Here is a 22,696-nt window from a genome sequence, read left to right as displayed (position 1 = left end):
CCAATGCCTGCCAGGACCCCTCACCTCCATGGGTACAGGCTCCCAGAAGGTTGACTATGTTCTCGTGTTGGCCCAGGTGACTCATGATCTTCAGTTCTGACATGAGGGCCTCCTTCTCATCTGCATGAGCAGTGGCTGGGAGATGGAGCCACAGATCCCATAGATGGGGAAGGGCAGGACATACAGAGCCACACGGACAGATGGGAGACACCCAGGAGAGCAAGCAGGGCATACCCAGGGCCCCAGAGTGACCAGTGACCGAAAGAGGGAAGAGGAGAAATGCGGACACACAGATAGGAGTTAGGGAGAGAGAGAGGAGAGATGGCCTGTCACTGAGCTGCTCTCGAGTGGCAGGCAGCCAAGCTGTGGCCCAGGGTGGCCTCTGTGCACCCCAGCCTCTTTGGGGCTCCAAAGAGCCCCTCCACACCCAGGAGCTAAGGGGAGGCTGGGGCTCACTCAAGAAGCCAAGAGTCCTTGCCCCCAATCCTAGGCCCTGTCCCCCAGGCTGTGATAGGCCGAAAATGTGTCTCTCATGGCAGGGCAGCCCCTCCCCCAGGTACATGGGCTCCTACCCGCTCCCCCAGATTCCCGAAGCCCCTGCCCCTCACTCACACTTCAGCATCTTCACAGCCACCTTCAGGACGGCATCTTCCTTGCCCAGACCAAAGGCTGTGGCCTCTACCACCTTCCCGAAGGCACCGGCTCCAAGAGTCTTACCTGCCACACACACACAAATGTACACACACACACACAGTCTCCTTAGGTCCCCGCCGACAAAGGGCCCATAGGCTCCTGCAATGTATGCGTGGTGGGTGCCAAGACCTCATCTCACCAAACTGCAGGTTGTTTCGGGGGAACTCCCACTTCTCATTGTAGGGCAGCTGGGTGGGGTCGATGAAGGTGTAGCTGTTGCCCTCGTAGCTCTCGATGATCTTCCAGCGCACCTGGTACTTGGGCTTCTGCAGAGGAAGAGGGGGGAAAGTCAACCAGGCCTGCAGGCAGATGTGGGATCTCATCCCCAACCCCCAAGAGCAGGGGGTGTGGGCAGTCCCAAGGCATGGTGGGAGGAGGCAGGGGTGGCCTGAGATGTGGTGAGAGGGCCCGGGTCATCCCATGTCCAAGACACTGAGAGCCCCGTCCTTGACTGGTTTGGCCTCACCATGTGACCTGCCCTTCTCTAAGCCTTGGTTTTCCCCACTTGTGCACTGAAAGATGTGAGCAGGGTCACCTCTGAGAGCCTTGACAGCTCTGATAACTTGGTAATTCTCGAGCCAGGAGGGTGGGGGGCCCTTGAAGTATGTCTGTCCGTCCATGCATCCATCCCCCCATCCTCCCATCCAAATAGTGTCTGGGTTTATTTCTAATTGTGGCAAGATGCATACAACAGAAAATTTATCATCTCAAATTTCTCATTCTCATTATTTGAGTGTACAGTTATGTTCATTCCCATTGTTATGCAACCAGTCTCCAGAATTCTTTTCACCTTGCACGACTAAAACTCCTTACTCATTAAGCAGCTCCCCTTTCCTACCTCCCCTGAGCCCTGGGCCACGTATCCCTTGAATCTGCCTACTCTAGGTACCTCATTTAGTTGGAATCACACAGTATGTGTCCTTTTGTGACTGGCTTATTTCACTTAGTATAATGTCTTCAAGGCTACTCCGTGTGTCAGAATTTCCTGCCTGTCTAAGGCTGAATAACATTTCCAGACAAATATTTCACCAAACTCCTATTTGTGCCAGATGCCACGGATTCAGAATTAAAGAAGAGAAAGCCCTGCCCCCGTGGCATTTGCATTCAGGGGGCTAAGACCGGCATTCAACTCAAATTAAATAGATAAATAGATAAAGAAAGAAAGAAAGAAAGAAAGAAAGAAAGAAAGAAAGAAAGAAAGAAAGAAAGAAAGAAAGGACATTTTCAACTAGTGCCGTGAAGAAAATAAAGCAAAGTGATGGAACAGAGAGAGCCAGGTGCAACTGAAGGTGTAGGGCAGGGAAGGCCTGAGGAGGAACCAGCCAGGTGACTGGCAGACGAAACACTTTGCAGGTAAAGTCAATAGCAGATGCGTTGGCCTGCAGGTGGGCAAAGTCCTGGCAAGTCCGAGGGACTGGCCAGTGCCCGTGTGGCTGGAGGGAGGTGAGGGCTGTTCCAGAGACAGGAAGGTCTTGAGCGCTGGGATGAGCGGATTCCCTCCTAGCTGCAATGAGAAGCCCTAGAGGGCTTGATGCCGGTCTTTACACGGACTTTGCACTGCATTTGTTTTAAGCTAGAGGGAGAGGGAGAGGGCAGAGCCAGATCTAGGAGGAGGAGTGACTGCCCCTCTTTCCTGCCCAGGGTGGCAGCTGCTTGGGGGCATCATGCCAGGGGGTGGTGCCCAGGAGAAGTGCTGATGGAAGATGGGCTTTAGGTGGAAAGTGGAAGCTGGGCTTGGGCGGTGGAGGACACTGAGGCCTTGGGTCAGCAGTCCACCTCTTTCCGGTCAGCCCTAGGGGACAAGGACCAGCTGGGCTGTGCTTAGCCGCTGGGCTCCTTCTCGGGTCACCCAGCCCAGGGGAGCTAAAGGGTATGTGAGTGGGTGTTGGGGAGGAAGGCAGCCTGTGGCTGCAAGTTGCATCAGGTTAAGAGAAAAGACTCCAGATAGCTGTAAGGGAGAGCTTCCAGATGGTAGTTTGGGAGACAAGACTGCAGTTAGACATAAGGAAGAACTTCCAGGTTCTGATTCAGGAGAGAGACTATAGCTAAACTTAACATCCATGCTGTGACTTGGGAGGAGAGTCTGAAACGGGACAAAAGGAGGAACCTCCTGAGGCACAGAGGATTCAGGCCCTGCGTGTGGGTGCCTCCCCAAACCAAAACATGGAGAGAAAGCCGGGAAGGGATTCTTTGACCTCCCCTGGCCACTTCCGTCCCCAGGGGGCTTCTGTGGCCAAAGCTGTTTTTCCTCCTCACCACTTCTCCTTCTTCTGGCCCATGCAGCTGGGCCTGAGTCAGCCCCCTCCCCAGAGCTGCTCTCCTTTCCCCACCCCCAGCCAGGCAGGGGATATTGGGGAAAGGGAGGGGGATCACAGGAGGAAGAGATTGTCTGGCTGGATCTCACAGATCTCTGAATCCCAGACTCTACCAGGAGGAAGACACAGCTCTCTCCCTGCCACACCTCAGGCGTCCCTATCCCTTCCTCTTTTTCTGTGCCACCTTGGCTCCCCAGGGCTTCTATGTAGAGGGTCTCCTCGGAGGGAGAGCCCTTACAGGGAAGGTAGGATGGGCCACCTCAACCAGGTTTGCTAACGGGAGTAGTTCCAAAGAGAGTAGGGAGTGCTCCTTGAGCACCGCTGTGAGCTGCGTTCAGCCAAGCTGAACACTCAGTGTGCTCCATGTTTCTTATTCCTCGCAGCGGGCCCAGGCCCAGTCTCACCCCCACTGCCCCTCGGCGACTGAGATGGGCAGGGAGACATCAAAGTCCTGTGGCCCTCCCTGTCTAGGCCTGCTGTTTCTCGGCTGTTGGATGGTCTCTGTCTTAGGAAGGTAGTGACCTCAACATGTCCCACTGGAAACCTTGGAGACCCTTCTGTCCGGCCCCAATAGGCCTCCAGTCCCCAGAGGTCGGTTCTGACTCCAGAATCCCAGCTTGCACTCCTCCCTATCTCATCCTTTCCTCTTTGAGTCCCTCCTACCAGCCTGCTGACTCCTGACCTTTTCTCCTCCCCCTTTGGCCCCCCTGTGGTCTGGCTGGGGCCAGAAAGGCGATGACTCAGCCCTGAGGCAGAAACAGCCCTTCCCCCCACGCCCAGCTAGAGCCACCCCTTAGTCCAGGCTGAATTCTCAGTGCAGAGGCAAATCTCAGAACCCCATGGGGCAAAGCAGAGGGGAATTGGGTGGAAGGCCCTGAGGCAAGGCCAAGGCCATCTTGACCCCTCAAGGTCTTGTCTCATGGGATGCCCTCCTTTTCCTGGCCTTGGATGGGCTCAGGGGGCAGCTGAGTTTCCTGGATGGGAAATGAGGTGTTTCCACATTCCAAAAATGGTCCCATGGAGAGAAGATAAGGTGCCCTCAAACCAACACTGGCCGAGGGCGCTGGACAGCTCAAGGTAGAAAGGGCTGGAGAGGGAACTGGACCCTTCTCTGGAATCTCAGTAGGGGTGTCATGGGCTGAGGAGGCAGCTCTGTGGGGCACTGGGAGCAGTTTTCAGCTCCGTATAAAGAAGAAGTTGGCAATAATCAGAGCTGCTCAGAGAAGGAACAGGCGGCCACAAGAGTGAGTTAAGTCCTGTCCATAGAGGTGGGCGAGCAGGGCCCGCTGTGTGTGTGTAGTCAAGGAGATGCCCAACCTCAGACACCCCTCCAGTCCCAAGATGCGTGAGCTAACTCAGGTTCCCCAGTCAGCTTCCTCCTGGGACAAGGGCGGGCAGCTTCCGTCCTGAGCTCTGTCTGTGCCCAGCACCCTGCTAAGTCCCCTACCTACATTCCGTTGTTGAATCCTCACGACAGCCTGGTAGGGTGGCCGCCATTATTAACCCCATTTCACAGTTGGAGAAACAGAGACAGAGACACTCCCAACTTCCCCAGAGTTCTAATAGCTGGAGACTGGCAGAGACAGGACCCACATCTATCCAACTCCCAACCCCAGACTCTCAGGAGGCTCTTGGAATGTCAAAGGAAGAAGATGTTACCATGGTTACAGGTGGGGAAACTGAGGACCAGAGTGAGCAGTGAGTCAGCCAAGGTCTCATGGCAAAACAGTTTTGGAGCTGGACACAGATCCCTGAAGTCTTGGTCTGAGGCCTTCGTTTGCTGGGTGCTGGCATGAGCATGAGAGCTGACCCCATGGCCCCCAGGGTGCCCAAATATCCTGTCCACACTGCCTACTCCAAGCCCTCTTCTCATACTAAAACCCCCGAGGTGGGGAAGAGAAGGCAGCAGAGGAGGCCCACCAGGTGGTTATTCACCCCTAAATCACATTGCTCCCTTGTTCAAACCCACGGATGGCTCTGAGCCTACAGGATGGGGTCCAACTTCTTGGACCCCTCAACCTGCCCCACCTGCCTCCTCCCTCTTCCAGGGACCAGTATTTTCAGAACTCACCTCTGTCTTTCCCCCCTCCCTCCCCTTTGCACACATTACCCTTCCCCGGAGATACCCTTTCCCTGAGCCTTGTCTCCCCCTGCTGCACACCCCCCACCCCCATTCTTCAAGGTCTGTCCCACCCATGCCAACCACCTCCTCCAAGCAGGCTCCCTTCCTCACCAACAGAAGAGATCCTTCTACCTCTGACCTCCCACAGGCCTCAGTATCTATTGCAGCGGCCACCATCTTTTGTGTAGGAAGGCAGCTAGGCAAGGTGGCAGAGGCCTCGGGCTGGCATGTGGGAGGCACCTGGGACCCTCAGGCAGATTCTTCAACCTTGCCACCCCCCAGTTTCCTTACTGTAAAATGCTGGCTGCTACACTCCCTGCTTCCAGGTTGTTGCGAGGGAAAGATAAGATGATTCAGTGTTTCACGTGATGGTTAAAAAACATGTTTTTTTTTAAAACCCAGCCTCTGCCACTGACTGGCTGTAGACTAGAGCACTGTCTAAACCTCTCAGAACCTCAGCTTCCAACTCTGTAAGATGGGGTTAGTGATGCTATCTACATGCTGCCATTGTTGAGGGCATTAAGCTCTGCAATCCATACCCTGTCTTTTCCGGTTATTTGACTTGCAGCCATCTCCTGCTCTAGACGGTCAACCCTACGAGGCAAGAGCCTCAGAGGCTCTGAGTTTGGGCTCACTTGGCACCCAGCCACTCACGTTCGCATACAGTTGGCGCCCGCTGAAGAGCGGCTGGCTGAATGGGTGACAGAAAGACTGGCTGTGCGGGGGCTAAAGGCTAGATCCTTGCAACCCGGTGACACTCCCCCAGGCCACCAGGCGCCTGGCTCCCCACCCCGCCACCCTGCCCAGGCTCACCTGCTTATACTTGTACAAAAGCAGCAAGAGCAGCAGCAGCAACAAGGCCATGATGGACATGCAAGTGAGCAGCACGGGCGTGAAGAGCAGCTCCTCGGGGAGCTGCGTGTGGGCTCCTGGAAAGGGAGAGCAGAGGAGGGAGCCGGCAGAGGGGGCCTTCAGGACCCTCCGCCACCACTGAGAGCAGGCCACTGCACTGCCTGGAGCACAGTAGATGCTCAGTAAATGCCTGTTGACTGAGCAGTCTTCTCCCCCAGAAGCCCCAGACCCTCGCAAAGCCTTCCTGTAGACCCGCCCCCAGCCAGGGGCGGGGAGGACGGCCTCTCCAGTTCTGCTCATGCCTCGCCCCAAACCCTGCCCGAGGTCACAGCGTCTGTGGCTGGGAAACCCCTCAGGTCATGCAGTACCCACTCCTGCCAGTGCAAGGAGCCTCTGCAGCAAGCTGGCTTAGTACCGGCTGTGGCTTCCACGCACACGTGCGCGCGCGTGCGTGCGCGCACACACACACACACGCACACACACACACACACACACACACACACACACACACACTAGTGATGGGTGTTCAGCTCCTATGCCTTTGGGCAGCTCAGACAGACAGACCTGGATGTTAGACTGAACTCTGCCTTCCCAGCATTTCCCTGCTGCTTCCTCGAGGGCCCTTTGGAACCACACAGCCCTTCTAAGGGTCTGAAAGCCTGGCTCATGGCCACTGGCTCTCTTCTTCCCAGACCAATAACCTTAGTTCTTTCAATGCTTTTGAAGGACGTAACTTCCATTTTCCACATCAACACCAACATGGTTCTGAGGCCAGATCTCACCTCTGCCACTTAGGAGGTGTGTGACATTGAACGTGTGTGACTTCCCCCTAAGCCTCAGATTCATCATCTCCCAAGCGGGAAGGAAAATAGTGCCAACCTCCTGGGGTCATGTGAGCTCGCTGAGATAATGACTGTAAGGTGCTTAGCACAATGCCTGGCACAGGGTAAGCATGCAGTGAAATGTCAGTATGGTCTTTTTAATATATGACCACCAGCAGTGAGACAGAGCAGCCACGGGCAGCTGCACGTGGAATCTGGCCCTGGTCGCAGCTGCCCCAAGGCACCTGAGGGGCCACCTCTGAGCCAGTCCGAGGCTCCCACTCTGTCCGTCTGCCCAGAGGGTCTCGCCGGGGCTTGCCACACAGTGGTGCTGAAACCTGGCTGTTGGAAGTCGGAAGGTGCTGTGGGTCTCTACGGCTCTGGGCCTCTCAGACCCAGACACCTGGAGACTTTGTGCGACACAGAGAAAGGCACCCCTTCCTCTAAACGGACACAGCCTGCGTCAGCGCCCAGTGCTGGCCATCAGCCCCACCCTCCGACAGTGGCCCTGAATGGACGGGGCTTGTGTCTCTGGAGGGAAGAGTCCAAGAGGGATGGAGAAGGCTGTCAAGGCTGGCCCTGGGGTGGGGATGGACTGTGTTCACTTGTTGCCTGTCTCTGTCACCAGGCTCTAAGCCCCATGGAGGCACTGCTCACCCAAGTGAGTGCTGGGCACATAGCAGATGCCAAATATCCACACTTGTGAATTAGAGAGTGAGTTAAAGCGCAGGAAGATGAGCGGAGGGGCCAGACGAGGCCACGCTCCAGGCTGCTTTCTTTCTGGGCCTCATGGCTTGCTGCCCTTTGCCCTTCTCCTCCCTGTGTCTAGTCCCATGCGGTCCAGACTCCTCCACCTGGCCTCTTCAGGAGACCTTTGGTCAGGAGGCGCCTGGAATCAGACCCCAAGAGGTGGCACACGATGGGGCTGGGATCTGCTCCACTCTGGCACTCTGGCCCTGGCCTCCAGGGGGCTGGGGCAGTTTCCCGAGCCCGCCTCCCACCATGGGCTAGGAGGGGCAAAGGCTCACCTATAGAGATGGGCCAGAAGGTCTGGGAGCTGTTCCCCACGCTGTTGAAGGCTCTACACTCATATGTCCTGTTGTGTTCCAAGGTCCCGATGGCCAGCAGGCTATGGACGATCACCTCGTGGAAGGGCACTTGGCTCAGGACCTCAGAGTGTGAGTCCTCCAGGACCAGCCCTGCAGACTCATCACACCTGGGAAGAGCAGAGTGTGGCTTAGAGCTTTGGGATGCCCAGCCCCCCTTGGCTCCGCAGCCCGAGGTGAAGAAGGTAAGCAGAGCCACTTACCTATCGGTGTGGCTCCTGCACTGCAGCCACGTCACACTGGGCTGGGGGTACCCGGAGGCTTCACAGAGCAGTGTGTCAGAGCCATTGATGAGGGTCATCGTGACCCTTACCTCCGGGGGGTCTGAGGAGAAAGAGAGGAGCGGTAGAGGGAGGGATCAGCCCCAGAGGCCCCAACTCCCCTGTGTGACCACCCTGCACTGAGCTGCTATCCTCCATCACCCCCACCTGCAAGCCCCAGGGACCTTAGTGCCCAGCCCCCGCTCCATCACTCACATCGCAGGGTGAGCTCAAAGGTCAGGGCATTCTGGCCTCCAGCGTTTCGGGCCAAGAAGGAGTAGCGACCGGCCTCTGAGCGCTTCAGGCGAGGCAGGGAGAGGGTTGAGGTGTACCTGCACGAAAGGGGCAGGCCGTCTGGCGTGAACCCCAGTCCTGGTATGGCCCCTGCAGGACAGTGGGCTCAGACAACCTCCCTCAAGGGCTTTGTTTTATTTTTGGTAAAACGTCCAGGGCACAAAGGCCTTGGCTGAGCCAGGTCCCCAGGCTGAGTGCCATTGAGACATGGGAAAACCAACCCAATTCCCTTAATTTCTTCTCTCGTTTATGAAGTGGTTTTGTTCTGAGGTTTAGTAGAAATGATGTCTGTGAGGTGCCGACCCTGGAAGGCACATTAGCTGCTATCTCTAAAGCACCAGCCCTGCCAGGAGGGACCGTGAGACGGATGAGAGGCAGGATGTAGCCATGGGGCTACAGCAACCAGGGCTCAAGTCCTGGGGCTGTCATTTCTTAGCTGTGTGATCTTAGACAAGTACTCGCCCTCTCTGACCCTCTGTCTCCTTTTCTGTGAGGGCAACACTGATGGTAATTAATGCAGAGATTTGGCCTGAGGATTAAAGGGACATATATTCAGGGTGCTTGACACAGAGCCCGACTCATTGTAGGTACGCAGTTTAATGGTGCCCTTTGCTGCAGAAAAGACCTGGAAGCAAATGAGAAAAATGTCAGTTATCCTCAGCTGATTCCAGGTAATTTTTTGTTTTTTTCTTTTCTTAAGCCCTATTTTGGCATTTGTCCGTAATGGACGTGCATAATTTAGGTAATAAATAAGTTGTTTAAAAATACATTATAGCATCTAATTATAAATCCTACTAGACTAAAACCCATGGTATGCAAAGGGCAATCTCTTCCAGCCAGAACTTTGGTGTCCAGAACCCCTGCACTCATCTGCTTGGTAAGCTGAAAGAATTTAACTTCTTTTTGCCGGACTCAAAGTCACCGTTATGAACACATCCATCACATGAGCTAAGTTTGGTGGCTGTTTGGTGCCCCGGGATATCTGCCCTGTGCTGGATGGCCCCACGCTACTGCGTTTTGGGGGAGCTCCATGGTTTCTTTCCACAATGTCCCTGTTGCTTATGGACCAATGTTTCACCTGTCCCTGGACTGTCTCCCTCCCAGGGGTCTATAGGTTCCAGATTCAGAACTTCTGCTTTAGACAAGGGGAGGCTCGAAATCCTGACCAGAATGGATGAGAAGGAAACTGAGAAGAGAAAAATGAGGACAAGGAAACATTTTTGTTCTGTTGAACATTTCGTTCTGTGCTGATTCTGACAACTGGAAAGCAGGAGTCCAGGATTTAATGAGGTCTGGGCTTCAGCAGCCAGAAAGAGAACCCCAGAGAGTTCTGGAGTTGGAAGACGGCTGAAGGATTATCTACCCCAGGGGATGGTAAAAACATTTCCTTGCCTGAGTCAGTTATAATGAAAATACTGTTTGGGACTGTGTCAAGAAGGACTCCGAGGCTGCATTTGGACCCTGAGGGAAAGAGTTCAAAAATGGATTAGAATTAGAGATATCTATCAAGAGTGTGGGAGGGGAAGCGGTTGCACGCACAGCGCACGCTTGCTGTCCTTGAACGCTGGACTCTCGTTCAAATAGAAGCGGGTGAAGCAACTATCGTTTTAACACGTGCCATGGTGTTTCTCCCGTGGAGGAGACTCTCTTGTGTAGAAGTCTACGCTGGTGAGGCCACTTTGGATGGGAAAGTAACACCCTGAGGACGTAAGGAGACAGGAAAAAGGGACTTCTAACATGTTGTGTTTGCGGGAGAAGCAAGAGTCTGGAAGTGGAGAGATGGGAGAAAAGAGGAGATACAGTGAGATGGCACTTTGTGAGAAGAGTTTTGAGCCTGTGGACAAGAATAGCTAGTGAGAAATTCTCAGAAGCGGGCCACCACAGGCCTTTCAAGAACTTTTGATGTATACGTGATCATGTGATGTGAATTCTCTCTACCCCCCAAACCCATGTATGTGGCAGGGTCCCTGTGCAGTACTTATTACGAGTATGTTTAGTAGAAATCATGGAGCAGTGGTCTTCTGTATTTGGATCGGCCGCAAAAGAAGAGAATGAGATTAAGAGTTCTTGAGTGAGCAGGAGAGTGCACACCCCCAAGAAATGATACAGCTCTTGAGGAGGGCATTGGATCTCCCAAGGATGTGGGACAGAGGGGCAAGCCAATTTGATTTCAATCTCAAACACAGATGATTGATATTGAGGTTCTAACATCAGGGAAAGTGAGACAGAGAAAGGGGAAGGGGTTTACTCAAGGTCACCAGCAAGGTTGAGACGTGACCCAGTCAGTGTCCTGCCTCCTGGCGGACGCATTCCCCTTCTGGATGTGGGGCTCTCCAGATGGGAGCTGATAGGTGGTACCTGTATGTGTCCTTGATGGTGACAAAATCGAGCTTGTCCTGGTAGTCAGAGAAGGGTCCCAGATAGGTCCAGTTAAAACTTTCTAGGCCTGGGTAGGCCTCCACCTTGACTTGGAGATCAACCTTCTCACCCACAGTCACCTCCTGGAGGAGACTCTGCTCAGAGGTCAAGTTCAAGTAGGCACTCTCTGGAAAGCGTAACACATAAAGATCTGGCATTAGTGGGAAGATGTCTCAGTTGGTTTGTTCACTGGTGATCTACCCATTCATTCAGCCATTCAGTTGGACCCTTCCTGAGTGCCTGCTATGTGCCAGGCACACAGCCCCCACCTCTAACCAAAACTTTCCCTGTGACATCTTCCTTCTTACCGCTGCCCCATAGAAGCCCAAACTCTTCTCTTCACTGAGTCCCTGGGAGAACCTGAACAAATTTCGATTCTCCTTGCTACCTGTGCCTCCTTATTTGTATAACAAAGAGATTGAATATATTTGTGTTGTTGTAACTTTTTGAAACTTTTTCAGTAGCAAAAACATAAAAATCTGCTGTTTTTTTCAGATGCCCTCACCTATTTCCCCTTCTCCTGGTAATATTTCAGGCAGCGAGGCTTCCACATCCAGCTCTAAGCGGGCATGTGACTCAGGCCAGCCAGTCAAGGTGATGCCCCCTTTACACCTGTGAGTGGTTTGGGGTAGGCACTTGTGCCCATGGGTCCATGACACTTACTTCCATGATTTTTGTTGGAGCTCTGAGAAAGGAGAAGCCCTAATTCCACTCGGGTTGTCAAGCCTGATGCTGCTAGGGGTCCCACAAGAAAAATGTACAGCTGAGAGTTGAGAAACAACTAGAAGCAACTAGATCCAATTTACCCGAAGCTCATATCCATGGGCTTTTTAGCTATAAGGCTGATGAAAATCCCCCTGTGATTAGGCCAGCTTAAGTTGGTTTCTGTTACCTGTGCCTGAAAGAGTCCTGACTAGTTTCTTCTAATTAAATCTTGCGTGAATTAAAATCAAGTTGCCGTGGTTGAATCTCAGGCAGAGGAGCTATGGCAAGAATCCCCATGTACTCAGCTTCTCCATGCCTCTAATGGAAGCCCCTGAAATGCTTTCTTAAATCCCCCAAGACTTTGCAAAAAGTTCTGGACTAGATGATATACAGGGGCTCCTCTCCTTACTCAGCTCCGTGAAATCTAATATTCACTCTTCTATCCTGTGATGTACCTGTTCCAAAGCCCCTGTGGGTCCCCAATCACCTCTACTATACAGATATGCGTTTAAGGCTCTCTTCAATCAATTCTCCTCCTCAGGCCCATCTAGCTGTCTCCCCTCTTCCTACACACACACACACACACACACACACACACACACACAATGCTCCATCCCACCCATCTGGGTCTCCTAACATCCCATGAACACACCACACCACAGTCATTCCAGCCAAGCTTGGAGGTTTTGTTCAAGCCACTTTCTCCGCCAGGAACACTGTCCTCTTCCTTTTTTCTATTTAGATCCTTCTCATCCTTCAAGGCTCCTCCCCATCAGGGGGTCTCCACCCACCACTCCAGGCCACAGGGAGCTCTCCCTCCTCTGGACTCCTGCCACCCTTCTAGACGACACATTCATGACGTACCACATCAACACTACTTTGCGCATCTGCTTCTCCCTTTGGCTGGTCATCTTTTCTTTCCAACTAATCTGTGAGCTTCCTGGGTGAGGCTTTCGTCTTCTCTCTCCTACAGAGAACGTCTATCTATCCATCCAGCATCCATCCTCTCACCTCCTTCAGCACCACCCTTATCAAGCCACCGTAACCTCTAGCTTCGGCGACTGCAGTAGCCTCCTAACTGCTCACCCCCCCTCCATTTCCACCCTCAACAAAGTGGGTGAGAGTGTCACATTCCTTTACTCACACCCACCAATGGGCACCCCATCTTTCTCAAGGGGAAAAGCCCAAGTCCTTACATTGGCTTACTGAGCCGAGCCCTGTGGAATCTGCCACCTTGCCCCCTCCCTCTTTGACTTCACCTTGTGCCACTCTTCCTCCCGAACTCTGCGCCAGCCACACCGGCTGACCTGTGCCTTGCGCGTGGTGAGCACAGTCCTGCCTTAAGGACAGTGCTTGCCGTCTGCCCGGAGCTCTGTTCTGCAGGATATCTGTGTGACTTACCCCTTCCCCAACTTCAAGTCATTGCTCAAGTGTCAGCTTCCCAGTGAGACCTTCCTTGATGACTACCCAATTTAAAATTCTTTTTTAATGTTTATTCATTTTTGAGAGACAGAGATAGAGCATGAGTGGGGGAGAGGAAGAGACAGAGGGAGACACAGAATCCGAAGCAGTCTCCAGGCTCTGAGCTGTCAGCACAGAGCCCGACACGGGGCTCAAACCCACAAACTGTGAGATCATGACCTGAGCTGAAGCCAGACACTTAACCGACTGAGCCACCCAGGTGCCCCTTTTTTTATTATTATTTTTCATGTTTATTCATTTTTGAGAGAGCATGAGTGGGGGAGGAGCAGAGAGAGGGGGGTGACCACCCGATTTTAAATAGCAACGCTATAGAATTGATTTGGTTTTCAGGATTTATTTTGCTCATTGCTGTCTTTTCCCAACTAAAGCACAAACTTCATGTGGGCAGGGGTCTCTGTGTCTTTGCAGCTGTATCCTCAGCATCCAGAACACTGTCTGACCAGAAGTGTTCATGGACACAAACGTTTATTGAGTGACTACTATAGACGTTCACTAGAAAACACATAGGATTAGAACTCTTAACTGGGGAACAATTCTTTGTGCTCCTCTCCTCCTTTACCCCCCACAGCTCCCAGCATAGAGTGGGGCCCACAGCAGAGGTCGCGTCTATTGTGCATCTAGCCTAGTGCAGGTGCCATCATGGTGGTGACTGTCATGCTTCTCTCCCCTCCACCCCTCGTTTAATACACGAGTCATGGCCAGACCCAAATGACTCAGCCTGTCTTGACCTTTGCTTCTCCAGCCTCTGATCTCCCATCCAGTGCACGAGGCATCAGACTGGCCTTCTCAGATAACATCTCCTGTGCACACTTAGGCAGCATTTACTCTGTGCCAGGGCATATCTACAGATTCACTTAATTCTCACAACAAACCTCTGAGACAGTTCCTGCTCATACCGTTAGTATCCCATTTTGCAGTGGAGCAAGCTGTTGGTCGTTAGCAGGGTCAGCTTGGAGTGCTGCCTGGGAGTGTGGGCTCCCGGCCGCCACGAAGCACCCCACCATGCAGCCTGATCCCACCAGTCTCCTCTAAAGCTCTCAATGACTTCCAACCGGATATGATGCAAACTACCTGCCCATTTTACTGGCTGGATACTGCCTCCATCTCTGCGCCTCCTTGGCCACTTGTCACACGCCTCCACATCCCTGCCATTGTCAACTTCTTTTGATGCCTGAAATGCCCTCCGCTCCCTTTACCTTTGGGCCTGACATACGCGGTATGGTTCCTCTTCCTTTCCCACCCTTCTACCTAGCTAACCTACCTCCATTCTTTTGGGCCTAGCTTAGGCCACACTGTCCAAGCCAGGATTGGGGGACCCCCTTGGTGTTCCCAGGACGCCCCGTACTTCCTGCCTGATCACACTGGGTGAGCATTGCCTGCTCCTGTGTCCATCTGACGTGAGTGTTGCAGGCATGAAGGAATAAATGAGGGAGTGAGCCGCAAAGTAGGTCCCTCCTGGACACCGATCACAAAACAAAATGCAGTAATGGACTGTAGGAGCTCCAGGGAGGAAGCGAGGGATTCTGGGGGAGGATCTGGGAAGGACTCCAGAGGTGTGGCTCCCTAGCCAGGCCCAAGATAAGGGAAATCTAGCACAGGTGTTCTTAACAGCGTCTCCTCATTCTCCACCATCAGCCCCCTCCTTCCCAATCCCCTTATACACCCCCTCACCTCAGGATCCCCGTCAACCCTCCCCCATCACCCTAATGCTCACCTACCACCCGGAAGACCATGGAGGCGGAGTGGTTGCCCCAGGCGTTGGTGGCCGTACAGGAGTAGTTGCCAGCATCTTGGAAGCTCACGTGATCGAGGTTGAGGGTCAGGACTTTTTGGTAACGGTTATCATGGAAGTCAGATTGTTGAGAGATTGTGAGCTGTAGCCAGAAGGAATGGAAATGCTATACCAGGGTTGTTGAGGGATTAGAAAACTCTAGGTTCAAATCCTCAGCCTTTAAAGATTACTATCTGCCTTTTCTTGGGCAAGGGACTGAACTCTGAGCCTCAGTTTCTTCATCTGTAAAATGGCACTAACACTGGCCCCTGCTCCTAGGGTTGTAGTGAAGAACAATGAACGATTACACATAAATGGGGGTAGAGTTGTGCTTGGCACAACATAGGCACAGTGGGACAGGAAGGGGCTCTTAGATGCAGCCCCAAACCATTCCCTTTTACTCCCTCTGCTTCCCTCTCACCTTTATATTCCTGGGCTTCAAGGTGGCCTAGGAACCCCTGGCTAAGTCAGAAATGAACTGACCTCTGACTCTTGTCAACAGGCTGGGGCAAAAGTCATGGGTCAAGGGGGTAGAGTACCACCTCCCTTCCCCTACAAGATTCAATGACATGAGCCTGAATCCTGGTCCTGAATCAGCTGTTGACGAGCAACGGGTACACTCCCCTCTCTGGGCCTGGCCCATGCCCTCAGTCTAGAGAGCCAGCTCCCAGCGAGGCTGGGCTCGGTCCTGCCAGGCCTGGTGTGCTGGCAGGGTGGGCACACTTCACCCTGCTGTCTCCCCAGGGACTGACCTTGGTGTCTCCATGACGGAGGGAGACGTCAAAGTTAACATCAATGTTGCTGGCTGAGCACACGATCTGGGCAGCCTCTCCTTGAATCCGCACCAGCTCTGCAGGCTCCAGCGTCAAGGTCGCAGGCCCGGAGATGTCTGAGGCCAAGGGAAGCAACCCATGAACACCCAGGCCTGAGCCGTTGCTCTGTTCAGGGCCAGGCTACTGGCTGGGGCCCCCACCATGCTCCCATCCCAAATCCTGGGGGTGGGGGGGTCAGCCTTGAGGCCCCAGACAGCAAATCCTGTCTTTTGTACAGACTCTCTGAAGTCCACTTCCCTTCATCACCTCACCTCTCCCCAGTGTCACCCCGTTTTCTGCTTTGGATTCCTGCAACAGCCACTTGGAAGGCCTCCACTCCCCCTCTGACCCCTGTACAACCCAGATGCCTCACAGCAGCCCAAGTGAGCTCTTAAGAATGTAGATTGCGTCACGTCTGTGTCCTGGGCCAGTATCGGGTGGCTTCCCACTACTCTCGGGATACAAGCCCGGGCCCATTACTGACCGCTGAGCGCCTGCCACCTGGTGCTCACCACCCTGCAGCCGCACCGGCCTTCCCACCTCACACACTGTACACTCGCCCACCCTCCCGGAGCTTTCCCTTCAACGCTGCGAGTGGGTGGCCGCTCTCTTCCTTCAGATCTTTCGCTCAGAGAAGCCGTCTGTGACCAGTCAGCTGAATTCGCCTCACCCCACCCCACACACATCCAGCTTTCTCCGGCTTGGTTTCTTGTTCATCCCAGTTGAAACGTTATTTGCTCTCTAGTCTGTTTCTCCTGGAAAGATGTCAAATCCCCAAAGGCGACATCCCCAGTGGCCAGGACAGTTCCTGATATAGAGCAGGTGTTGAATTAAAGTTCATGGCTATTGCTGTGTTTGGAAGAAGATCTAATCCAGTTTTGCAAGGTCCAGAGACACTAAGGGACTCATCCAAGGTCACCAGGGCTCCAGGGCCCTGCCAGATGGAGTGCGGGGAAAGAGACCTAAGGACTTCCTCTGTCCACATAGTGGGGTCCTGTGACTTCCTGAACAGGTTTCATGGCCTTAAAACCCCAGGGCATTGGGCCAACCATGCCACTCTTACCCTGGCCCTCATTGCAGGGACCTGATTCCTGTCTCAAGCCCAGGTGTTGAGCCTGTTACTCACACCAATCGTCCCAGAAACCAGAATCCAGTCCATCAGCCTAGCCAGGGCAAGGGGGAAAGGAGTGAAATTTCACCACACCACTGTCACCCCCACAGTGAGAGCCTTCCTGTGTGCCCACGCCCACCTCCCCAGCTCTCAGCTCCCCACCCTTCCTGCGTGTGCCCAGCACCTGGCACCAGGCCGGCACCGAGTGGGAAATCCATGTCTGAGGGTGTGGGGCCGCTTTGGGCCCTCCTTCTGTTCCTGGAACATTCAGGGCCTGTTCCCACCTCATGGCTTTGTACCTGCTGTTTCCTCTGCCGAGGCACAGCTTCACACAGCCACCTGCTCCCCATTGTTCATAGTTCAGCTCGAATAAAATGGCACCCTCTCAGAGAGCCTCCCTTCCCACACACACCCTCTCCTCCATCACCTTGTGAGACCATCTGCATAGTGTGTCTCATGAGCTGAGGTCACTTCCCAGCAGGTGCCCCATGGGCGACCATGGTACAATTGGAAGGAAGAAGCCCAAGAAGGGGGCACCCCATTACTCTCCATCAGGCCCGGGCCCTGCCGCAGCTCGTACGTCTGCCGGCTCTCTGGCCCTCCTGGCCCCACGCACCTTTCTGCACTTTAAGCCAGATGCCCATCGATGTCACCGTCCTGCCGTCTACTCGCGCACTGCATTGGTAGACGTGATTCTCAATGAACTTGGCCTTGTGGATGGTGAAGCCATGCCAGGGCGAGAAGGAATAGTTGGTTTGGCGCAAGACGGGCCGACCACGCACCCGCACCAGCGAGACGCCTGCCTCCAACGCTGGGTCAGTAAGCAGGCAGGGCAGCAATGCATCCTGACCTTCCAACACCGTCACTTCCTGGGCCAGCACCTTCCAAGGCCGAGCAGGGTCTGGGGCAGAGGGGATACAGGGTTACAACTGTCCTCCCTCCACCAGGCCGAGTGGTCCCTGAACCCTGGGGACAGGGAGGCTCAGAGAAGCTGATCGTTTGCCTGAGGTCACACAATACCAGAGAAGCTCAGCCGGTGCTTTAGAGTGGGGACACTGGAGCCAGGTTCAGCCCTATTACTTGATGCTGTGCGACTGTGGGCAAATGACTCAACCCCACCAGCCTCTGGAAAATGGCTGTAATCATGGAGCCTACCTCACAGGGTTATTATGAGGACTACATCAAACTGGAAGGACTGCACAGGTTTTTGTTAATGGCAGGCACTCAGTACATGCGGAACTGGCTTCTTATGGCTGTGAATATTAGGGCCCAGCCCTCCCGCCCATTCCCAGTGGGACCTGTTGGGCCAGGCCTCTTGGGAGTGGGCTCAGAGTCCTCACCTTTGACATAGAGGTGGATGGTGGCATTGCCCCCCTGGGGGTTTCCAGGCTCAGTGCAGTGATAAGTCCCTGTGTTTTGGAAGGTGGCATTATTCGTGGTCAGGATGCTGCTGGGGGGATCGAGGTCCAGGTTCCAGTGCGGGGAGATGGGGCCGTCCCATTCCACGCTGCCGTTGCCCACACATCGCAGGGTCACTGTTGTGCCTGGCTCCACGACCAGCTCAGGGCCGCTGGGCTGTATCACTGGGACCCCTTGAGCTGGGGTTGGGGGGTGGCAAATAGACAGAAGTGAGGCCTGAGGAGACGCTTCTTGGTCTGATGATCCTGGCCTCTGAGATGGGGAGTGCCCTGGCAGGGGTGGTGCGAGTGCTGGCATTCAGCTGTGATTTGGAATCACCTTACACAAGTCCCTGTCCCCTCTGTCATGTGCTCAGTCCCCCCCCCCCCACCTCAAACCTGCTTGGGGATGGCTTGATGTCCAGCAGCCCCCTCCTCTGAGAAATGGAGACTGGGAGCTTTCTAAGCTTCTAGTCACCTGCTGTCCCACAGGGTCTCCCCCAGACTCCTGCTTCAGTCTTCCCAGCCCCCCCAGGGGTTGACCCCTTCGGCCCCATGGACAAAGTGAGCCGTATCCCTTGTGCCAAGCCCAGGACCTGGCTCCAAGCAGGGGACTCAAACAAGCAAAGGAAAAGACAAATGGATGGAATGTTCATGGCAAAGTCCTCCGACTTAATCTATATGGGAAAGAAGAAAAGGGTCATAGGATCTCAGCCCAGCAGTGTTAGAAGGGTTCTGAGAGTCTTCTGTCATGCCCGCTCCCACCATTGGACATCTGGTCTGCAGCACAGGGGGATGGTTCAGAGGCTCTGTGCCTCAGTTGCCCCACCTATAAAATGGAGGCAATAATTTGTACCCATTTATTGGGATGCCGGAGGTTTAAATGCACAGAAAGCCTTTGGGACCTCACCTGTCACCAAATAAATAGTAAGGATTGGTCAGCAGTCCAGCCCAGCACCCCAGCACTGCTCTGTTTACTAGGAAGCCAATCTCTTTTAAGGAAAATTTGCTTGAAGGAGAAAAGAGAACTTGCAGCCCATATCAGGCCCTCCGGGAAGAAGGCCCGCTGCCTCTGCAGTGTCAGCATTTTTCCAGGGCTGAAAATAGGGGCAAAGGAGGGAAGTGAGAGCTGATTCAAGGCCTTGGGGGGGCTGCCAGGCGCCCCTGAGCCTGTGTGGGCGGAAGCACATTGCTGGCGTCCAGCCCGGCCCCCGGTTTCCGCTCGGCCTGCAGCCCTTCCCCCCACGGACGCTCTCACTTCTGTTTCCTGGCCCTCCTGGCTACTGTCCCCTCTCCAGGGGCGAGACCCCCAGGAGAGGGAGTGCCGCCTGCTGCACACTGGAACATTCTGGGTTGCGGGGCCTGGCTCTCCCACTGACCAACTGGGTGCTCCCGATGAATCTGACCCCTCTACTCTAGTGACAGGGACAGGGACAGGGACACTCCTCCCCCCAGGGAATTGGCTGGATTCAGGGTGTCTCACTGTCCTGCACGAAAGTCCCTCAAATGGTTATTTCCACCCCATCCCCACCACAGACTTCAGAATTGGAAAGATCTTCTCTGTCAAATTATTTCAGGATGACTCAAGTTCTGTTTTGATTTTATACCCATCAGAGGCGCGGGTTGCCTCTCTGCCTGAGCCTCTGATCAGCATGAAGAATTGAGCGAACTGGTGAATTCTGCCAAGCCCTACACCTGGGGGTTTTTATCCCTCCTGGGCCGTGTGACCACCAGGGAGAGGGGCAGGTGCCATTTCTGGCAGGCTGTCCCCAAATCCCAACAGAGCTGGTGCTGCCCCATTACAGCCACAGCAGTGCGGCGACCCCCACCCCGGAGTTTTACTGCAGGTGAGAGCTTGGCCTATGGGGTCACACGCCCTTGGTCTGAAACTTGGTTCTCCCTGATGCTGGGTAGGTCACTTATCCTCTCTGACCCTCAGCTACTGTTCCATCCAATGGGATTAGTCCGTTTCCACCTCTGAGGTCTTGGGAGGATTCGATGAGGTAATACGCAGTCCTTGTCTCAGTCAACTGCTGGTGGCCTGGACTACTGCTTCAGTGGAGACATTTCTAACCCCCCTTCTGGTCCCGACACTCTAATATCTAAAGTTTTGAACCTTTAAAGGTCACAGTCTGTGACCGTACCATCGGCGATCTCAGATTCTGTGATTCTTGCTGTGGTCCCCTTCTGCACCCACCTGGTCTCACAAGCACCTTCTCCCTTCCCCTCCCCTGCCCTGTCTCTCTAGTGGCTGTCTCGGCTTCCTGGAAATGTGGTCAGAGAAATGTGTCCTGTTTTGTCTTGTCCTGTTGTCCCGGATATTCATGCAGAGCAAGGCTGACACCCTCAACTTCTGCCCCTAACTTCCCCCTGCTGGCTTGGCCAGTGGGGAGAGCCTGCTCAGGCCAGTCCTCCTTGGGCTGGGGGCTGGGGCTTGGCAGACACTGACCAAGGTCCCCTTCTGTGCCTGTCTCTCATCTCAGCTCCCAGGGTGTCCCCCAACCTCCACTCCTCTCCCTCAACCCACACACACATGGCACTCCAAGACCTGGGACGTAGCCCCCTCATCAGACCGGGATCTTAAGGAGCCTCTAACCATCTCTAGGGTGTTCAGAGCCTGGCCCTTGACTCCCTCACAGCAGCCCTCACCCGCCACTCACTCATGACTGGTCTGTTGGGCTAAAAGCTGAGGCTTCCAGCTTGCTGCCTCCCATCTTTTCCTTCTTCTGGGTCTGGAGACTGGACAACCTCCCCACCCCCAACAGGGTTCCATGGGCAAATTCTGGGCATGAAGACAGGACAAGGCAGTGAAATAAAAACCCATGGAACTTTCTAGAGAGAGGGGAATAGTTTTATCTTAATTGGGATGGTGGGTACACAAACATATATGTTTGTCAAACCTCATCAGGCTGTATATTTAAGAATCTGTACATTCTACTGCAAGTAAATTACATCTCAATTAAAAAAACAAAAACAACCAGACACACTCAAGCCCAGAGACGTTGGGCCAGAAAAAGACCTTCAGTGGGGTGGGCCATCTCCTCACTGGGGACTAGACGTACCTCCTCCCCAGGATCCTGCAGCCCCAGAACTGTGAGGAGGCCAGAGCTGATGCTGCCTTCCCACCCTACTCCAGCCCTATCCTGGCCCAAGATACCTCCAAATAAGCATGTGATCAAATAGAACTGTAGCTACAAGCCAGGCCGCCAGTCCCTCGCCTCCAGTTAGGCACCCTCCTGGGAAGGAGATTCTTACCAGTGTGGCTCTACCAGCGAGTTGGAGGCAGGGTAGCAGCCTATGTCTGGGAGGGTTCTGGCCAGGGAGTCCCTCACTGCCCTCCCCCCACCCCCACCACCCCTACCCCAGGCCCTCCTCTCATCTCCTCCCAAATTCACCTCACCTGAGCCCTGGGCCAGAGAGGCTAACCTCTTATCTCTCCTTCCAGCCCCTTCCCCAAGCCTCTGGAGGAATGACCCTCCTCCCTCTGGCCCTTCCAAGTTGGGTCCTGTCTACTCTCCACGGCTCATGGGCTGGCAGAATTGGCAGAGCCATCAGGAACTCTCTAGGGCCTCCCTACTAGGCATAGGTCTGGACCAGCAGCTTTGGCCTCTCCTAGGAGCTTGTTAGAAGTGCAGAATCTCACGTTGTACCTGGGACCCACTGAGTCAGGATGTGCATTGTGACAAGATCCCCAGGTAATCTGTATGCATAGCAAAGTTTGAAAAGCATCGTTTTAGTCTAGTTCACCACTGCCCCCAACACCTGCCATTGGATAGATGAGGACACAGCAACCCTGAGAGCATCAGGGGCTTGTTCAGGACACATGGTGAGCCAACATCTTAGCTGGAATGGATCCACAGTCCTGGCTGGGCTGGTTCCACCCCACCCATACCCTCTTTTCCTCCACTGCCTTTCCAAAGCAGATACCTGCAAACCTGTAGTCCAGGCTGGGAGAGATGCAGGCACAGAGTGGGGACACCCGTGAGGAGCAGGGGTTTACAGAGTCCTTGCACAGGGGCCAACTGTGTCACTCATTTCCGCCCGCCCCCAACCCCCAGAGTCCCTGGTCTTACCATGCCAAGCTGTGGCCACCAGCAGGACCAGCAGAGCCCTTGGGCCCATGGCCTCAGTGGGGAGGCAGCAGGATGATGCAGGGCGGAGGGGTGGGCAAGGCCCTGGAGTCTCAGCGCTAGCTCCGTAGTGACCAGGACCACTGGGCATACGTTCCTCTCTGCTGTACTGGCTGTTTCTCTTGTTTTCCTCTTCCTCCTCCTCCTCCTTGGGCTGATCCCCTTCTTCCCCTTTTAGCTAGGCAAGGCAACCACAGAGTTTGGAAATCTTGGGTCTTTAGAAGAAAACAAAGCCATGACCCCCAGGGGGAGGGGTTGGAGTCTAGGACAGGGCCAGTCTGAGCCTGGGGGAGCTGGCTAAGTTTAGGGCCCTTCTGAAACCACCTCCCAAGGATCCTGGCAGAAGAGACATGCCCGAGGTCAAACAGACAGTCAGTAGCACAAAGGGAGGGGTCTCCAGAGTGGCC

General features: G+C 54.3%; 1 protein-coding gene across 1 annotated transcript in view; it reads right to left on the bottom strand.

The window, feature by feature from the left end:
• Positions 1–22,455, bottom strand: part of CSF1R (colony stimulating factor 1 receptor) — a 29,116-nt gene extending 6,661 nt beyond the window's left edge. The window contains exons 1-13 of the mRNA XM_045437333.1: positions 22,233–22,455; positions 18,103–18,360; positions 17,379–17,663; positions 15,592–15,728; positions 14,783–14,942; positions 10,822–11,008; positions 8,386–8,501; positions 8,113–8,233; positions 7,832–8,019; positions 5,944–6,059; positions 833–959; positions 613–717; positions 25–135 (exon numbers count right to left, since the gene is read on the bottom strand). Coding sequence (XP_045293289.1) covers positions 25–135; positions 613–717; positions 833–959; positions 5,944–6,059; positions 7,832–8,019; positions 8,113–8,233; positions 8,386–8,501; positions 10,822–11,008; positions 14,783–14,942; positions 15,592–15,728; positions 17,379–17,663; positions 18,103–18,360; positions 22,233–22,380 — 2,059 coding nt within the window. The 5' untranslated portion in view covers positions 22,381–22,455. The remainder of the gene's footprint in view (positions 1–24; positions 136–612; positions 718–832; positions 960–5,943; positions 6,060–7,831; positions 8,020–8,112; positions 8,234–8,385; positions 8,502–10,821; positions 11,009–14,782; positions 14,943–15,591; positions 15,729–17,378; positions 17,664–18,102; positions 18,361–22,232) is intronic.
• Positions 22,456–22,696: the final 241 nt, after the last annotated feature.

This window comes from Leopardus geoffroyi, chromosome A1 (genome assembly GCF_018350155.1).
Source record: "Leopardus geoffroyi isolate Oge1 chromosome A1, O.geoffroyi_Oge1_pat1.0, whole genome shotgun sequence".
NCBI classification, from domain to species: domain Eukaryota; kingdom Metazoa; phylum Chordata; class Mammalia; order Carnivora; family Felidae; genus Leopardus; species Leopardus geoffroyi.
This window is presented reverse-complemented; position numbering and strand designations above follow the sequence as displayed.